The following is a 17,174-nucleotide window of genomic DNA, read 5'->3' as shown; positions in this document are numbered from 1 at the left end:
TATCTTTCTCTGCTTTATATACAGATTCTAGAAAGAAGAGGGGGGGTTTGGTTTTGGTTGGTTTTCTTTTTTAGTTTTTTTTTTTTTTTTTAATTCAATGCTAGATAAGCCAAATTTCTCTTAAGTTACAGAAAAGCACCACCTCATTAAAGTGACTGCAGAGGACTTTCTCTATCCAACTTCTCCCAGCTATCCTGTCTCCCCTGTCCTTTGTTAGCCCTGTATGACTGATGTCTGTGCAGTATGCTAGGGTGCTTGCTGGTCTTCTGGCAACCAAACTGACATCTCAGCAAATCTACTTTCAGAAGCTGGATCATGGAGGCTGTTAGTGATCAAGCTTGGTGGACCTGTGCCTAGGGACCCAGGTTTATGAACAGTTAGAGCCAAACCTTTCCAATCTGGGGCCTGAAAGTCATGCTGTTCCACTTTCTGTTTGCTATGCATATTTCAATATGCATATTCCAGCATATGATCCTATCATGACCATAGGAACCGTGTACCAGAAATTACCATGAGAAGCGCTAGTCTTGTTCTAACCCCTCTTTATTTTGGAAATGATTCGCTTGAGCTTTTGTAAATGTTGTAGTATGAAGAGATTTGAAACTGTTGACAATGCTAATAAAAAAGTTAATGTAGTGTAGGGAATTTTATTGTGTAAACACATACAACATGTTTTCTCAGCCTGTTCTGTTCGAAAACAATTCTGCAGTATTCAGAATACAGCAAGTATCAGTTAAAACTGGAGCAGGTTCTTTCTTGAGTGTGATGGCACAGCAGTGGAATAACCTTACCTAGAACAGGAGGCCTGAACTAGCATTGTTTTAGTAGGCTTTCATCAGTAAGTGCACCTTGAACAGTTTCAGGAGTTCTGCGTTTACTACTGCTCTTACCTGAGCCAAGAGCAGCACCATTTTCCCTCCCAACTTTTAAGGCAAGACAAGTGACTATTGCACTGTTCCCCCATGTAGTGTTACTTCTTTGCAAGTTCCATCTCTTGAGGTTCTCCTTCATTTAGCATGGCTCAGTGGCATTTGGGGGTTATAGGCAAGTTCCTGACAGGTGGTTTCAACACCCCTATAATGTTTCAGTTAGAATGATGGCCTGTGCAGCAGGACTCCAGACTGAATGGAAAAGAAATGGTTCACAGAAAAGTAATTTCTCTGCTGGTTTTAGGACTCTGGTCTCCCATCAGCCCCCAAGTAGTCAGTGCATTTGTAAAAATGTGATAATACAGGCTTCACCAGCCACTTGCAGCTCCCAGTTTTTCATTACCTTGGCCCTTCAGATAGGCACTTTTTAAGAGCCTGTGATCTTCACTTCACTGTCCAATCTGGAGAGAGCTATTCTGACAGCAGAGGCCTTTTGGTTGTGAATCATCAAGCCTGGGTGACGTTATAAGAGAGGACAGCATTATGGTAAGGAAACCAGTTGCAGATTGAGGGATCCACAGTACCACATATGGGAAGGCTGAATTTATGAAATATATCGAAGTTGAAAAGTTGCAGCAGCAATTACTGTTCTAGGGACTGTGTGTGATCAACTAACAGGGTCACAAGGGATAAAGCGACTATAATTCAGTCTTATTTAGGCCACAAGGAATTTGCTGGCTAAGCAAGAAGCTCTGCCCCACAACAGCTTTTTAGCATGACCCAGTTCAGCTGGGTGCTTCATGATATGCCCAGCTTAAAGTATATCCTAATAATTTTATTCACCAAGGAATGTGCATAAATGCCTTGCTGAATTAGCCTAGGAGAAGAAAAACTGCTGATGGGAACAGGATGTCTATTCTTTCTTCCTCTTTGCAATCCTTCCACATCTCCTACAGCAAAATAAGCAGCACTTGGCAAGAATGAAGACACCAATGGCTGTACAGGTGAACAAGAATGCCAGAACATCCAGGCAGTGGTACTGGTACCAGGTGAGATGGTGAGCAGCTGGTCTCAAGTGCTTTGCTCCTTTGTGGCGCATGACAAATTCGATCCAGAAGACAGCTCTGTCCAGAGGCTTAACTGGCTGGTCATGGTGTATCTTGGATAACCTTAGAGCATTTTCCTTATAGCTGGGGAAAAAAGAAGAAACCAAGGAGATTTGTCACTGATTCCTGAAACAACCCATTCAGCATCTGGCAGTCCTCTTGAGGAAGGTAGACAGCCTTGCTTTTACTTTCATCAGTGTTATTTCAATATATTTGAAACTGGCCCAGTTTACTCCTGTCTGGATAAAATTGGGTTATGAACAGTAATGGAGAAAGACAGTTTTTTGCAAAGAAAAGTTACTCAAAACTATTCCAGATACTCCTTTAAAAAAAGCAACATGAAAACATTTGCAGCATTTTCTGTTCCAGTATAATAGAGTGTGCCGATTTTGGCTGGGATAGAGTTGAGTTTTCTTCACAGTAACTAACATGGGGCTATATTTTAGATTTGTGCTGGAAACAGCGTTGATAACACGGGGATGTTTTCCTTATTGCTGAGCAGTGCTTACACAGAGTCAAAGCCTTTCTGCTCCTCACACCACCCCACCACTGAGGAGGCTGGGGGTGCCCAAGAAGTTGGGAGGGGACACAGCTGGGACAGCTGACCCCAACTGACCAAAGGGATATCCCAGACCATATGACATCATGCTCAGCAATAAAACTAAGGGGGAGGTTGGCAGGGGGGCCACATGCACCACATTTCATCCGGGTCTTCGGGCGCCTGGTCGTCCTCCAGATTGTTATAGATCTCCTCCACCATGGCTAAGTCCCTCAGATACTGGATACCTACAGCAATGCTGGTACATGTGCTTCGTAAATTTGCAAGTTCTTCCTTGAAGGGATACCTGTCCTTCACACTTGATAGAGCTTGCTGCCAAAGACTGAGGACTCCTGCCTTTTTTCCAATCCCTTTGTCAATGGCCTTATCCTTAGCAAGGGATCCCAGCTGCCAGGCTGCCCTCTTAATTCTTGACTGATAGATATAGTAACCTAAGGATACTGGTAACTCAGGGTAGGAGAAAGAATCATGGTTACAGACAGAGTAGATGTAATACAGCTAGAATTGTTACCCAGAGCCTCCAGAGGATTTATATTAGCAGAGAAGTCTCAGGAGCTGCTCTGGGCTTTCTAAGAAGTATTTTTCTTAAAGGCATCATAAAATAGAGCATAAGAAAAATCAAATTACTGATCTCTCCTTTCTGAGAAGTACTAATTCTCGGAAATGAAAGATGGGTTTAATCCGAAACCCAAACTCCAGCTACTCAGTATTTTTGGTTCCCAGAAGAGCCAGCGGAATTTCTCACAGCAGCAGCCCAAGATTTTAATAACCTCATCCTACTGTAAGGCAAGGACAAAACTCACGTGGAATTGTTAATGACCGTATTCAGTGCATCGACTAGGTCCTGTGTCTTCAGTGTGCTGAAATCCAGCTCAACTGCAGCTCCCTTTGCCCTCATGTGAGCAATGTTGTCGTGCTGGTCAGCAAACATGGGAATCCCAACCATTGGGATCCCGTGGTAGATAGCTTCATAGATCCCATTGGTCCCACCATGAGTAATAAACGCCTTTGTCGAGGGATGGCCTGGAACAGGGAAGGAGAGGCACATGTAACAGCAGCTGTGGCAGACTGCGTTCACTGGGGCATGAACACTGCAAACTACCCAGGCAAGTGCAGGGCTAGAGAAGGGAACAGCTGTGACCTCAGGATCAGCATCAGAGCTTGCACATCTGGCTTTCACACGTTCATGTTTATCTTAATGCAATGTGTGAATCGGCATGTTCCTCCAGACTACCCCAGAGTTACTTCAGCCCTTTTACTGTTGTACAGTTCTAGTTTTTACATGGTATCAAGTTGACAACAGCCTCCTGCTGCAGCCTTGCTTAAGTCAAGCATTTTGAAGAATGAGCCCGGGAGATTAACTGCAGAGGCCAAGCCCAGCTCTGGAGTACATGCCTACTTTGATATTTACTCCTGCTTAGAGGTGGTTCTTCGCCCTTCCAGACAACTGCCACCAAGCTCTGTAAGATGGAGGCCTTTGCTTTAGAGATCCATCTTCATAGCTAAGCTCAAGTTGCTGCCGCCTTGAACCACTGCTCCCTACTCCCATTACAGCCTGGCTGCATCTTCAGTGGTTCTTGTACAGCCACTCACCTTAAAGTCAAAAGCAGGCTGGGAAATTAAGGCTAATCCAGGAGCAAACCTCTACTGCTTAAGCTGTGAAACTAATTGTAGTTGCAAGTGTTACGTGATTCTTTTGCCTGAACAAGCCATTTTAGTGGAAAAACAAGGAAACAGTTTTTCCAAGGGCATAATGCATCCCAGATAGAATCTGACTCACCAAGCAGGTCATTTTGGGGTATCCAGTCATAAATCCTGGTGTTGGAACCCAGAGTTTCTGGTTTTTTTCCTTTGTACCGCCAGAGGACCTTGAACAAAGGAAGAATAAGGTAAACAATGCATGTGACACACCCTTCTGTATTACTACATGTAATGTAGGGCTTTTTCTGAAACCCACATACCTTTTCCCAGTAATTCAAATAGCTTTGGCTCCAGTTCAGCTCTTTGATTATTTATTATGTGCTGCTTATAAGAATCACAGAGTGATTTTTATACTTTGGCCTATGGACGCACCTCCATGTCGTCTGATTCAGAGAAGGGGAAACGCCAGAACTCCCCATGAGGTGACTCGACAGTCTGCCTCTCTGCAGCACCCAGCATCCTGTCTGGGGCACATCCAGCAGAGATGCAAATAAAAACCAGGCCAATCCAAACATAAAAGGCTCGCTGAAGACAACAGGAGTGACAAAAAACAAGGCACGTTGGTTTAGACTCAAAAGGAAATTCACCTTTTGTGGAAGCTGGCTGAGGGCTCTGGCAATCAGATTACTTTTTTCATCAGTTAGCTGGTAGATCATCGACCCAAGAGAGAATACCACAATGCCGTGCTCCCCTGAGCTTTGAACAAATTCTTCCATTTCCTAGGAGAGGCAGAAAACATTCTAAGAGTAATTATGCACTGCAGATTACACAGAAGAGAGCATAACCTTTTTAGTTCATCAGGGAGATGATCGTGGTGTATGAGCACCTCCGCTGACAGAAGGGCCTTACAGAGATAGACCTGGCCCTATGCAAAACAGTTTCTCCCTAGAAAGGACCAGGACAAGTTGAGGCAGGTGACAGAAGCTTTGTCTTTTTGGAAGCAAGTCAACCAGTTTCAGGACACATTTCTTTCAGAGTACAAATAACAGGAATGGATCCTGGCACTGGTGTGAGAGGGCCATACCCTATGACACCCTCCCTAGCATAGTCAGTCATGATTCTGGATTTTCCTAGAATGAGTACTTTGCATTTCATAGCTCTGCAGGAAGGGAAAGTGCTGAAAACTGACAGGGCTTTTCGGCATCCCGATCAGAGATTCATCGAGTCGCTGCTGTCACTTTGTTAGTTAGCCAGTTCTCTACTTCTTGCAATACACCCCATGTTGCTAAGCAGATTTTCTACAAATCACACCAGTAGGTCTTCCTGTTCTTTTTTTCAGTTAGTGTCATGTGAAATGGAGCAGTAGCATCCAAAAGAGAATGGTTACCCATTTCCCCCAACTCAACCCCTGCTACAGGGGAGTGGGAAGAGGGTTAGAAGGTTGCTTTTAGTAGACAACTTGCACTGAATATACCCTACCTCCTCTAAGGCTCCTGCAGGAGTGATAAACTAGACCAGAGCTTGTTGTTCTGCTGTCATCAGTACCTGTGAGTTTCAAATTCTACCTGAATATTGCCAGTCACGGCAGAGCATAGGCTGGAGATGCTGAGTATTTTACTCCCTTTAAGATGTCTTAAACTAAGCAACAATAAAAGAAGTGTTTATCACTCATCTCTTTCTGCAAGTCTTGACTCCATTTTATCTAAAGAATTTGTCCCGTCACAGTGCCTTTTTGCAGCAGGTATTTCAACATTACCCTGGGCTGCAAGTCTGTATCTTAGAATTAAATCTTACACTTAACTACTCTGAGGTAGCACCTTTTTTTCCTAAAACAAACACTATACTCCCTCCTGCTGACCTCAGCTGTACTGAACGAGTACTGACAGGTTGCTAAATGGCTCCATGCTCCCCACTGGTAGCAGAACATCTTCTTTAAGAATGAGCTTTCTCAGGACATAGCTTGCACAGTTGATCAGGGAAAGAAACAGGTTTTGTTCTGCTGGGCAAACGACCAACCAATGGCAGAACAAAGTTGGGATACCTTTGGTAACGGCTTTGCAGGCTGGCAGTGAAGTCCTCCAACAAACTCAAAGTTGGGCAGGAAAGGCCGTGGAAATTCAAAATCCCAGTATGTTCTGATTAACCATATCTCTGCTTTCCCCATCGTCTCACACAGGGTTGTGGGCCTCCCTACGGACAAAGTACAAGGGGTTTACAACACACACGGGAATGGTCTTGTTTGCTGTAGATTGTGAAACAGGAGCCTTACCCTTGGCATTATCAAGTGTAGTCTGTAAAGTCATGCATGAAATGAAAATACGGACAAATCCAGACCTATTCCTTACCCTGTCCTGTGTTTGGTCTTGGCAGGTTGCCACGAACAAGGCAGTACAATATTTAAAAGGATTTTGAACCTTCAGGATGAATTTCGAGCAGTACAAGAGTAAGTGGGAAGTATTTAGTTTCTGATACAGAAGTGCAATTCTTGTACCACTGAAAGTCTTCATTACCTGTGCTTGTAATAAAAACACACTTTGGGGAAGAGAACAATCACAGAAAATTTAGTTCCAAATAAAAAATATATGAATTGCAAAGTGATGATCACCAGTCAGGGAGGAGGAAAGTTTTTAAACAAAGTTCTGTGGCATTTTTCAAATGATGACTCAGTCAGTAGCTGCTCAGACTACAATAAAAGACAGGTACAACCATCCTTAGTTCTCTCGGGGACTGAGTCTGCTCCTTTGGACACGTATTGGGAAAATTTGGCCAAATCCATAGATGCTTTGAATGTCATTTTATGCAAAATCCAGTGTCTCTAGAAATCTATCTATAGAAAAAAATCCGATGGGTAAAACTGTTTTATAGCTTCCCATTTGGAAAAATATATATTCTCAGGTACATGTTGCAAGTTGTCTTTGCAGTATTTTCCCCACAAAGTGGGACTGGAGGGTAAAAGGCTTAGAAGTGTTGGTAAGTGATTGTCCAAAGTCAGGCTAATGCAAGCAGGAACCAAGCAAAATAAGTGGCAAGATAGAAATTATCTGTAGGGCATCTTCTTATACTACTTGATCAGCGTTACAATTTACACCAGTAAATTTTCTTAAATATTATTTTAAGTAAAGAGCAGTGAGTCAGTTACAAAGTTACTGGAGAGACAATTAAGGCTGCATTAGAAGTAGAGTGATACAGAGGTGTAATTAATTCTTAAATTGTATTTAAAAAAAAGTCAATCCAGGGAAAAGGGGCTAGTTTGCACTGAGGTGTTCTTGGGAAACACAGGAAGAGATTGGAGGGCAACAGAATAGATGCCCTTGTGCTTGTTGTTCATAGATACTCTGTACAAGATTCAAAGTCCATTGAACTAATAGGTCTCTTTAATAGACTTTGAATCAAGCCTGAGTTGTAGTAGGTTGGAACAAAAATTTCAGGTATGTATGTAGTTTAAGGAGACTATTTCAAACTCTGAGTGAAACGGTAAGGTGACAGTTCTTAGCATTTGTTATTGGAGAACATGAATTCCCGCTTCACATGCTGTACTCATCAGGGTTGCAAGATGATACCTCCAGACAGTGCATGCAATATGAATGAAGGGTGCTTTTTTGCTCTGCTGTTGTCCAGAGACAGCCAGTGGTCCTAGTTACAACAGGGTTAACTCCATCCCTTTGTTGTCAGTGGAGTCCAGTGCCTTACACTTAGTTAAGGAACGATTTTTCCCTCCAGCCTTTAGCTACTACCATCTTAATTGTAGAAGTGCCTGTCATCAAGATGAAGAGGCAACAGCTGTCCTCTGAAAGCACTAAAATGGGCATACAGCTCACTGCAAGAGCTCACCAGCAGTATCATCACTGACAGAATTTAGAACTACATGCTCTGAAGGTCCTCAAGGGGAATTAGAGCAAAACTGCACTGGTGTCTGTTAGACCAGACCAGACCTAAAAGGGAAAGCACAGCCTCCATGTGACCAAAACGCGATTACCATCTCTGCTGGCCAATGAGAAGGAGTTTGAGACAACAGCACTGAGCTCCCAGAACATTCAAAAGGCACAACCTGTGCAAGAGGAAAAACCATACAACAGCTGCCTTACCTAAGACATTACTGTAGTACCCGTCCCATTCGTCTCGCCAAAACTTCAAGAAAAATAAATCCATGTAAAAGTAAAAGAGGAAGTTCTGTAGTCTTTCCACAAAGGACATCTGGTCTGTCAGCCCCCTTGTGCTAGCAGGCACATAAGAAGGTGGGGATGGGAGCCCACCACATAGCCGCTCTACCACATTCCCCTCGGAGAAGCGGAAGCTGTAGACAAAAGGGATTGCTAGGATTTCTGCTACGAGCTCCCCACCTGCAGACAGGGGGTCAGCGATCAGAACATCAAACTTGGCCTGCTTCAGCTTTGCTATCAGCTGAGGGTTCATCACCAAGGTGTCACAGACCTGCTTGGACATATTGGTAAAGACCTCCAGGTCCTCTTTCATCTTCCACATGATCTTCCAGGGAGAGACATTAGAGACCTCATTCATCCAGAAATTGAGGAAGTCCTCCATGGCAGCGTGCAGGGTCTTCTGGGTAAAGGGGACTTGCAGGACCTCAAAGGTGAAGGGGGAGGAGGTGTCTTGGTAGTCAATGAGCAGATTGCTTGAGGGCACCAGCACAGTCACGTCATGACCCCGGAGAACAAGCTCTTCCAGCAGCACTTTAACATTGATCCAGTGACTTGCATCAGTGGGCCAGACCACCACCTTCCCACAAAAGCCAGCGCTCCAGCAGCATGCACAGGCCCAGAGCAGCCAGGGGAACCTTGGCCCCATCATCTCAGCAGCCCATGTGCCACTCCAGTCTGACTGAGCTGGAAGCAGTTCAACTGTTCCAGTGTGCAACCACTTTAGTGCCAGCCAATAAAAGTGAGATGCCAAGCTTCACAAGAGGGCGTGTCAGAACGCGGCAGTCATGGGAGGACTGGGCAAGCAGCAAATCCCATTCTAGAGTCTCCTGCAGAGCCACCGCTGATCTCAAAATGACGGCAACTCCTATTTCTACTCACCACAAAGTGCGTTTTGCAGCATGTGAGGACCAGGAGCCCTTTTCCTATGTGGTGGTTTAATCTTCATAGGCAGCTAAGCACCACAAAGCCTCTCACTCCTCCACAGTAGGAGGGGAAAAGGGAGGGAAGCAGAAAACTCATGGGTTGAGATAGAGACAGCTTAATAAGCAAAAACCAAAAATAAAACCAAGGAAAAGCAGTAATGCAAAAAAAGAACAATTGCTCACCATCACCCAACCAATGCCCAGCCAGTCCCAGAGCAACAGCAACCCTGGCAGACTTCCCCCCCCCAGCTTTTTTTGCTGAGCACAACATCACATGGTATGAGATATCCCTTTGGTCACCCAGGGTCAGCTGTTCTGTCTGTCCCCTCCCAACTTCTTGTGCACCCCCAACCTCCTCGCTGGGAGGATCAGTGTGAGAAGCAGAAAAAGCCTTAATGCTGTGTAAGCACTGCTCAGCAATAACTAAAGCATCCCAGTGTTACCAACACTGTTTTCATCACAAATCCAAAATATAGCCCCATGCAAGCTACTGTGAAGAAAATGAATTCTATTCCAGCCAAAATCAATATACCCTCATACCACATCTTCAAGGTGAGGATAATCCTTCCTGTACCAAACAGGAGCTCAGGCTAGGGAAAGCACGTGAGCAGCTCATGGGACTTTGTTAACAGCTGCAAGATGAACCCCATCTTACCACTTGACTACAGCCTAGATTTGTTTCTTTGCCCTGTAAGAACCAACCTGATTGTAAAGCTGGTTACAATTCTTATCTCCTCAGTTACTGGGTGCAAAATGTCTGCAGTGATTCACAACTAGCCCACAGGGTGCTCTAGTTGTGTCCTCTCTATAGCCAGATGCTGTGGACACGCAGCACTGCTGCCGGAAGGGCACAGTCCTGGTACAGAGGACTCCAGCATCAGGCCACCCCAGGAGAGAAACTGGAGGAGGTGAGGAGCACAGGTTTTGCTCACCTTGTTGCTTCTGTGCCTTCTCCTTGGAGGATGCTGCAAACTGGCATCAGTGTATCCATATCATGTAGTCCAGGACAGATACTGCCAAGACAGACCTGATTTCTCCTCTTTACTTTATCCTGCCAAGACAGACCTGATTTCTCCTCTTGACTTTATCCTGCAGGTGTAGTGGAGATGCTTGGTCCTACTGATGTGTTCAGGGAAAAGAACAGTCAGCTGCTGTCTCCTGAGCAGAGGGCGCATGAGGCTCAGAGTCTAAAGAGCCTGTGCACTCCTCCAGAGCTCAGCACCACCCCATGAGCTCCCCTCACTGGACTGACAGTGGAGCAAGCAGTCTTCAACTCCATCACTTGAAAAAGCCTTTAGGTAGCTCTAGGAAAACAGCTAGAATAATGGGAACCCTGAAGAAGATTTTCCAAGGACAAAGAGAAGTGTGCATACACTTCAGGAGCTGAGACGTTGCCCCATTTCTGTGAGATGCTTGCCCCTTCCTTTCACACCTCCTCCAGGGCTGGATACACACCAGATCAAAGCATATCACAGTCAGGGTAGAGAACAGCTAAGCTAACAGAGCTCACAAAACAGGTATTGCACATGGGGCCTTAAATGCTAAACCCCACATTCAACAATAACAAAGACAACACAAGACCCAGGCAGCTCTGAGGCTTACACAACAAGAGATCAGCAAACCTGCCAGCACAAAATTTTCTAGTCTCTGTCAAACATGATAAACAACACAAATAAACACACAGCCAGGTACTCTTAATAGTAGGATATCTTAACAACTTCGCTCTCTTAGCAGAATTACACCCTACTAGTGAAATACAAATAAAAACGCTTGTCTCAAATTGAAATAATACCCATTTTATCTGCTCACCAACCGTGCATGTGTGTTCGTCCTGTTTCCTTTTAAGCATTACAATAATCACTTAGAGCAAAAATGTGAAAATAATTTTGCGACTGTTATTTAAAAAAGAAAAAAACTTATAAATGCAGCTATCTTCTAGTGTTTCTTTTAGATGCTTTCAGAAAAGCAAAGAACCCTATCTCTGCTGGGGGCCTTTTATCACTGCAAATTGGAGCTCAGCTGCTCTCCCAAGCCTTTAAAAGACCAGAGGAGGCCATTATCTCTCATTTTGAGATAAGCTAGCAAGCAAAAGGGGTACTAGGGGAAAAAGGGTAGTATTGTTGTACAGCTTTCCAAAAGCTTTCCATTTTTTACTTCTACTTCAAAAGGTTTAATTCAGCACTAGTGTTTGGTGGGTATATAGCAGTATTTTGCTGTTCTTAGTGTTTGTCATGATTCATCTGTGAATATGACTGATGAGCTCTGTGGCTTTAGCACTTTTTTACCTATCATAGGAGTATCTGTATGGACTTAGCTGTACTGGTGTAGCAGGTCAGGATTAACAGGTAACATTTGCACTTGCCTGGATTATTTGACCTGACACAGGAATTTTGGGGGAAGGAGAGTGAGTTCAGGGCTGTCTTGCCCCTGATTTGTGCCTTAACCTCTAAGCTCTGGGTATTTACTCTTGTGTGTACAGCAGATGTAATTTCTGGAAGTAAGAGCAGCCTTACCTAAAACATCACTGTAGTATTGATCCCAGCTTCCCCAGACAAGGTAATGATACATGATATCCTGCACAGTGAAGGAGAAGATGTTTTTTAGCCTTTCCAGGAAGGACATCCTATCTGTTAGGTGGCTTAGGGTGGCGGGTACGTAGGAAGGAGGTGCTGGGAGCATCCCACAGAGCCTCTCCACTGTGTTGCCTACGGAGAACCGGATGGTGTACACGAAGGGGATACCCAGCTTCTCAGCAAACAGCTCCCCACTGGGTGCCAGTGGGTCTGCCAAGAGGACGTCGAAGGTGGATGCCTTCAGTCTCTCCAGCAGCGCCTCGTTCTTCAGGACTTCATCACAAATGATTTTGGTTACGTTCTCCAGCTTGTACACCAGTTGAGCTATCCTGTAAAGGCTTGCCCAGACAGGTAGCGCTCTCTCCTGGTAAAACCAAAAATAGAAAGCCTCTTCCAGTAAAGTAGCCATCTCCTTTTTGGTGATCGGCACCTCAACCACCTCAAACTGAAAGGGTGAGGGCTGTGTGGAGTTGAGGATGAGGAAGCATGAAGGCAGCAGCACGGTCACCTCGTGACCCCGGACCACAAGCTCCTGGAGTATGTACTCCATGTTCAGCCAGTGGCTGTTGTCAGCCGGCCAGACCAATACCCTCCCCCCGAACCCCCAGCCCAACACAGCCAGCAGCCACAGCACTGCCACCTCCTTCCCAGCCATAGCCTGCTCTGCATGGCAATGCCCCCGTGGCCTTCCTTTGCCCCGAGCAGCAGCACTCCCAAGCTGGGCTGGGTATGTGTGACACTGCAGTGCTCCAAAGGGCAGGGAGCCAAGGTAGCTGGCGTGAAATCCTGGCCTGGATAACAGCATGTTTTCCTGGGGAAAAGGGTGACTGGGACCAGCTGGCACCATCTGGTAGTAAATAGCTAGCTGAAGCTGGAAGATGTGCTTCCTCTGGAGCCATGGGGAGAGCTGTCAGCCCTGGGGGGCTCAGTCCAGCGAGGATTGTGTCCTGTTGGTCATCCAGGCCCTCTTGCCTGTCTAACTACAGTCTCTGTGTTATTTGTTTGGTAGAAAAGGTGACTTTTTCATTCTTCTGACTCTTTGAAGAACAGCTGGGTGTGCAGCAAAGATGTTCACCCACTATGTGGGCACCCTTTTGCTCTATGAAGACACTGAGCATCCATTTACAGTGCACTTAAGGTGGCGATCCAGGGCTGCAGCTAAAAAGTTGCATCTCAAAGTGGATGAAACTATATGGCAAGTGACTCCAGTATCAGAGTAAGACTGTCCTCATGTGAACTTGCCTCTTCCAGAGGATGCATCGCAGGAGGCCTGCACTGGTAGGTGATGGTGTGGGCTGTCCTGCCTGCCACTAGGTGCCAATTATGCACTTTAAGTTGAACTAGAAAATCTGTTAAACAGTTTTATTTATGGTCACCCTTCTGATGTGCAATTAAGAAATAATGTAAGTCCTCTTCACTGTGCTAAAAATCGTCATTACTGGGCTTCTGCCCAGTTCTGTTACACAATGTTTTCCTTATGTTGTTGTGCAAGGCTTTTGCTTTTTCATGAGCTCAGTGTGAGGTTAGTAAAAATGGCATGTTGATCACATATGGTTAATGCTTAAATAAACATATTTTTCTACATATTCACTCAAAACAGTCCAGAAGAAAAGCCTGCAGAGGAAGACTCGTTGCGTTTACTGTTTGCTTGTGGGTGGAGGGTATGTTTTAATAAAACTTGTTTTGTGCAGAGAGGAATGGTTTTATATGACCAGTGACGTAAGTGAAGTCTCTTACAAAGTCACAATGCATTTCAGTATTGCTACTGAGGGTGGCGGGGCTGGCTCGTAATTCACCAGCTCCCCCCTCCTTGTTATGATACTCTGAATTAGAAAAACAGCTCTGTTCCTGCAAGCAATCATTGAGGGGGGGAAATGTGTAAGCTAAGCTCCCTTGCTGAGGGCCCTATATGGTGTGGAATTTGTTTAAACCTCCCCATTAAAAATAATAATGGCAAAAGCCAACTCCATCAGTTGGGATGAGCACTGATCCCTGTCTTAATGCAGTGGCATAGCAGCACAGCACCCTGACAGGGAGTGGGTGCAACTGATGGACCCTGGTGGCTCATTCCCTTTTCCACATAGGGACATAATGTCAAACGTCTTGCTGACCTCTCTCAGACCTTGACTTTGCGACCCTCCCAGGTTCCTAGCTCTGCAGGTTGTAAGGCGGGGAGGCTGTGTAATGAGAAGTGAAGCAGCAGAACGCTTACCTAAGACCTTGCTATAGTAGATATCCCATTCTCCCCAGTAGCTCTGGAAAACGTAGTCTTGCAGGTGGTAAGACACGATATTTTTTATTCTTTCGCTGAAGGACATGCAGTCGGTGAGCTCAGAGAGGGCTGCAGGTGTGTAGGACGGTGGGGCTGGGATCTTGCCGCAGTGCCTCTCCACGGTGGAGGCTGGGGAGAAGCGCAGCGAGTAGATGAAGGGGACAGCCAGCTTGAGAGCCAGGAGATCCCCACAGAGGGTCACTGGGTCTGACAGCAGCAGGTCATAGCTAGACCCCTGCAGGTGGGCCATCAGCTCTCGGTTGGTTAGCACCGCATTGCACATTAGCCTGTTCATTTGGTGCCAGTTTTTGGACAGTTTTCCCAGCTCCTTGTAAAACTGCCAGAACGTCAAGGTGGTTGGCCTGTTATTCAGCCACAGTGCCACTACATCTTCAATCAGCTTCTCAATGGTGTCTTTCTTGAAGGGCACGTTATAGACCTCAAACTTCTCTATGGACTCAGCCCTGGGTTTAATGAAGAGGGAAGCGTTGGATACCAGGACGGTAACGCTGTGCCCACGGCGGATGAGCTCCTGTATAATTATCTTCACATTCAGCCAGTGGCTGCCTTCTGTTGGCCAGACCAACACGTTCCCACAGAAGACAGGCCCTAGAAAAGCAACCTGAAAAAGGAGCAGCTGGAGGTATTTCTTAGAGCCAGTGGTTCTTGTGGCCATGGCAGGGTTAAGGGCTGGGTAGCCTGGGAGTTTTTCCTTCCAGTTGGGAGTGCTGCACCTCTGTTTTGTGTTTGATGGCTCTTTACTTGCACTCTTAGCAAAAACAAGAGTTTCCTGTAACACAGGTGGGGCCTTTAAAACCCACTTTGGTCTCAGGTCTGAAAAGACAGAAAAGGATGTTTGGTGATTCACTTTTCCCTTTCTGCTTTCTATCTTGTTAGATTCCCCCTGAGGGAACTCCTTTCCCTGGCTAGCAAAGTGGCAGCAATCCCTGCTGCTGTCAAATGTCTGCCTTCAAGCTATTCCCTTTGCACAAGAAGAATTTCATCCTTTATTTCTTTATACCTTTTGTAGTTTTTCTGAGGAATCCTTACCATGAAATAAAAGCAAATAACAGAGGATCTCTTCTAGCTGTGTAATTACTGTATCAGTAAATGCTGGCAGATTTACTATAAGTATTAGCAAATAAGTGGCACTGCTGTCAACACTGGAGAAATACTGAGATTTGCTGGAGGATGTATGACCACATCTGATTTTAAAATACCTATTTTCAATTGCAACAGCCATGGTATCTGCGTACTGTAATGTTGCTATTACTTATGGCAGCAAACCTACCTGTACTTAAAAATGTATTTCTCTTATTCTGGGGGTTTCCCAGCTTTCTCCATCTTCCCTTCCAGAGGCAGTGCAGGGGCTTACTTAGCTGACAGGCAGCAGTGCTACAGGGAGTTCTTGCTTGAATATACAGCTAGACTTGGCGCAAGAGCCCTGGGCAACACAAGGTGAAGGGACACCTATGATGGAACTAGCAGTGGCAAATTATACCGTAAGCATCCCTAAGCCTCCTCAACCCTTCTGCTACCATATCCCTCCTGGTATATGAATTACGGGCAGTCATGCCCCAGCCCCTGCAGAGAGCTGCTGCCTCTCCACGTTTCACCATTCATTCAAATTAGTCCATCTTTATAGAGGAAGAAACTGCAAGTGAGCCAGTCCCCTGGATGCCAGCTCTGATACTCAAACAAATTGCTTGCAATGCTCGCATGAAGAAGCGATGCCAGAGGCAGGCCAAGGAAGGAGAGGCCACAGGGTACATTTAAGCCAGGCCATGGCTGACTTGGAAGGGGCATCTTTTTTTCAGGGTGAGATGTTAGAAGTGCTGATGGTTCCCATGCTGTGAGAAGACAGAAAATCCTTCATTTGGGTGTTGATAATGCCAATAATAACACGTAGTTTGTTCTGATATGTGACGGTTGGTTTCCAACTGCTCCCAGACAACTCTTAACACAGGGAGCTCATTGCTACTGTCTGGGGTGTGTCACCTGGTCATGTTGTGGGCTCAGGTCAGGTGTCTGAACATGGGTCCGGGGCCCTGCTAGCCTCTAAAGGTCCTTCTCAAAGCAAAACCTACATCTTCTGGGGTGGCTCTCACTTGGAAAATTGCCACTTGCATGTAAGGTGCTATGTCCTAGAAGGAGCTCTTGACCACCAGGAGCCAAAATGACAGCTAAAACTCATGCACATAATGATACACTCAATCCAATACAATTTGGAGAACAAATGCCATGCAGCAAAAAGATCTTACCTAGCGGAGCCTTCCAAGGTATGTAAGCATTGTGCTCTGAGTTGCAAGGTGCAAACTGTTACACTGGTTTGCTTCTGTTTCGTGCTGCTCAGCTCCTCTGTGCCTGGGCTGCTCTGGTGAGGTTGGGTATTGGACAGAAGGAGCTTAAATAAATTACCCTCTGAACTGGGCTTTTTAAAAGGAGGAGGTAATACAATATGGGATGATCACAACAAGGCATGTATTCTGGGATTATTCATTGCTTTGTTATGCTCCAGTAATTTAATAGTCGAGATGGTCTTCCCCATGCTAGGGTATATTATAATGTTATTACAGAGCCAGATTCTCAGAAGGACTTTGCATCCTGTAGGTCAGAAATATGGTGTCTGACTGCTAAAAAGACTTTCACTCCCTTTAGGGTCCCAGCTGGCAAAACAAAATTGTTTGTTAAGTAATAGACTTGTTTATAAACTGTCTACAGGAACAAAGAGAAAACTTGTGGTTTGTTGGCAAAGTTTTTCAAAAATTGTTATATTACCTGTGCTGGGTGTGTGGCTCTTGATTCTGGAGATCTAGGCAAGTTTTTAATGACTTGAAAATACAGGAATCTAAAGATGCACCTTCATGGTTTTTAAACATTGTCCATAATGTCCTGACTTTTTCCAAACCCTCAGAATTCAGGGCAATTATGCCAGCGTGTTTCAACAGTAATTTGGCCTTACAGCCAGGACTTTCACTATGAACTCCATAGACCTTTGTTTTCAGGCTAATTTAGCTTATTTGGTAAAGTTCTCTAAGAAACTTAAAGCTTTTTCAGCAACTACTGAAAGG

The 17,174-nt window shown here is 45.2% G+C and overlaps 2 protein-coding genes across 5 annotated transcripts in view; one reads left to right on the top strand and one right to left on the bottom strand.

Moving 5' to 3' along the window:
• The window catches only part of YTHDC1 (YTH N6-methyladenosine RNA binding protein C1), a 32,833-nt gene extending 22,328 nt beyond the window's left edge, over positions 1-10,505 (top strand). The window contains exons 18-19 of one of the 2 annotated variants that reach the window (XM_074866949.1): positions 2,060-2,143; positions 10,354-10,505. In XM_074866949.1, coding sequence (XP_074723050.1) covers positions 2,060-2,143; positions 10,354-10,490 — 221 coding nt within the window. In that variant the 3' untranslated portion in view covers positions 10,491-10,505. Of the gene's footprint in view, positions 1-2,059; positions 2,144-6,545; positions 6,619-10,353 lie in introns of both variants that reach the window. The other variant, XM_074866947.1, reaches the window with a different exon arrangement.
• LOC141942873 (UDP-glucuronosyltransferase 2A2-like) lies at positions 274-14,852 on the bottom strand. Of its 3 annotated transcripts, none has more exons than XM_074866956.1 (6): positions 14,044-14,852; positions 6,217-6,365; positions 4,823-4,954; positions 4,315-4,402; positions 3,338-3,557; positions 274-2,059 (listed from the first exon to the last, which is right to left on the bottom strand). In XM_074866956.1, exons 1-6 carry the CDS (start codon positions 14,777-14,779, stop codon positions 1,783-1,785), a joined length of 1,602 nt encoding a protein of 533 aa, XP_074723057.1. In that variant the 5' UTR covers positions 14,780-14,852; the 3' UTR covers positions 274-1,782. The 3 variants fall into 3 exon arrangements, with proteins under 3 accessions (XP_074723057.1, XP_074723055.1, XP_074723058.1); XM_074866954.1 differs by lacking the exon at positions 14,044-14,852 and adding an exon at positions 8,261-9,600; XM_074866957.1 differs by lacking the exons at positions 274-2,059; positions 14,044-14,852 and adding an exon at positions 8,261-9,600 and having other exon boundaries at positions 2,525-3,557.
• Positions 14,853-17,174: the final 2,322 nt, after the last annotated feature.

The sequence above is a fragment of the Strix uralensis genome, chromosome 4, assembly GCF_047716275.1.
Source record: "Strix uralensis isolate ZFMK-TIS-50842 chromosome 4, bStrUra1, whole genome shotgun sequence".
Classification (NCBI taxonomy): domain Eukaryota; kingdom Metazoa; phylum Chordata; class Aves; order Strigiformes; family Strigidae; genus Strix; species Strix uralensis.
This window is presented reverse-complemented; position numbering and strand designations above follow the sequence as displayed.

Coding starts and splice junctions, on each gene's coding strand:
- LOC141942873 (XM_074866956.1), bottom strand. CDS start 14,779: ATGGCCACAAGAACCACTGGCTCTAAGAAATACCTCCAGCTGCTCCTT. Junction 4,955..6,216: donor CTGCAAAGCCGTTACCAAAG/GTATCCCAACTT, acceptor TGCCTCTCCTAG/GAAATGGAAGAATTTGTTCA. Junction 3,558..4,314: donor ACCCCAAAATGACCTGCTTG/GTGAGTCAGATT, acceptor TCCCTGTTCCAG/GCCATCCCTCGACAAAGGCG.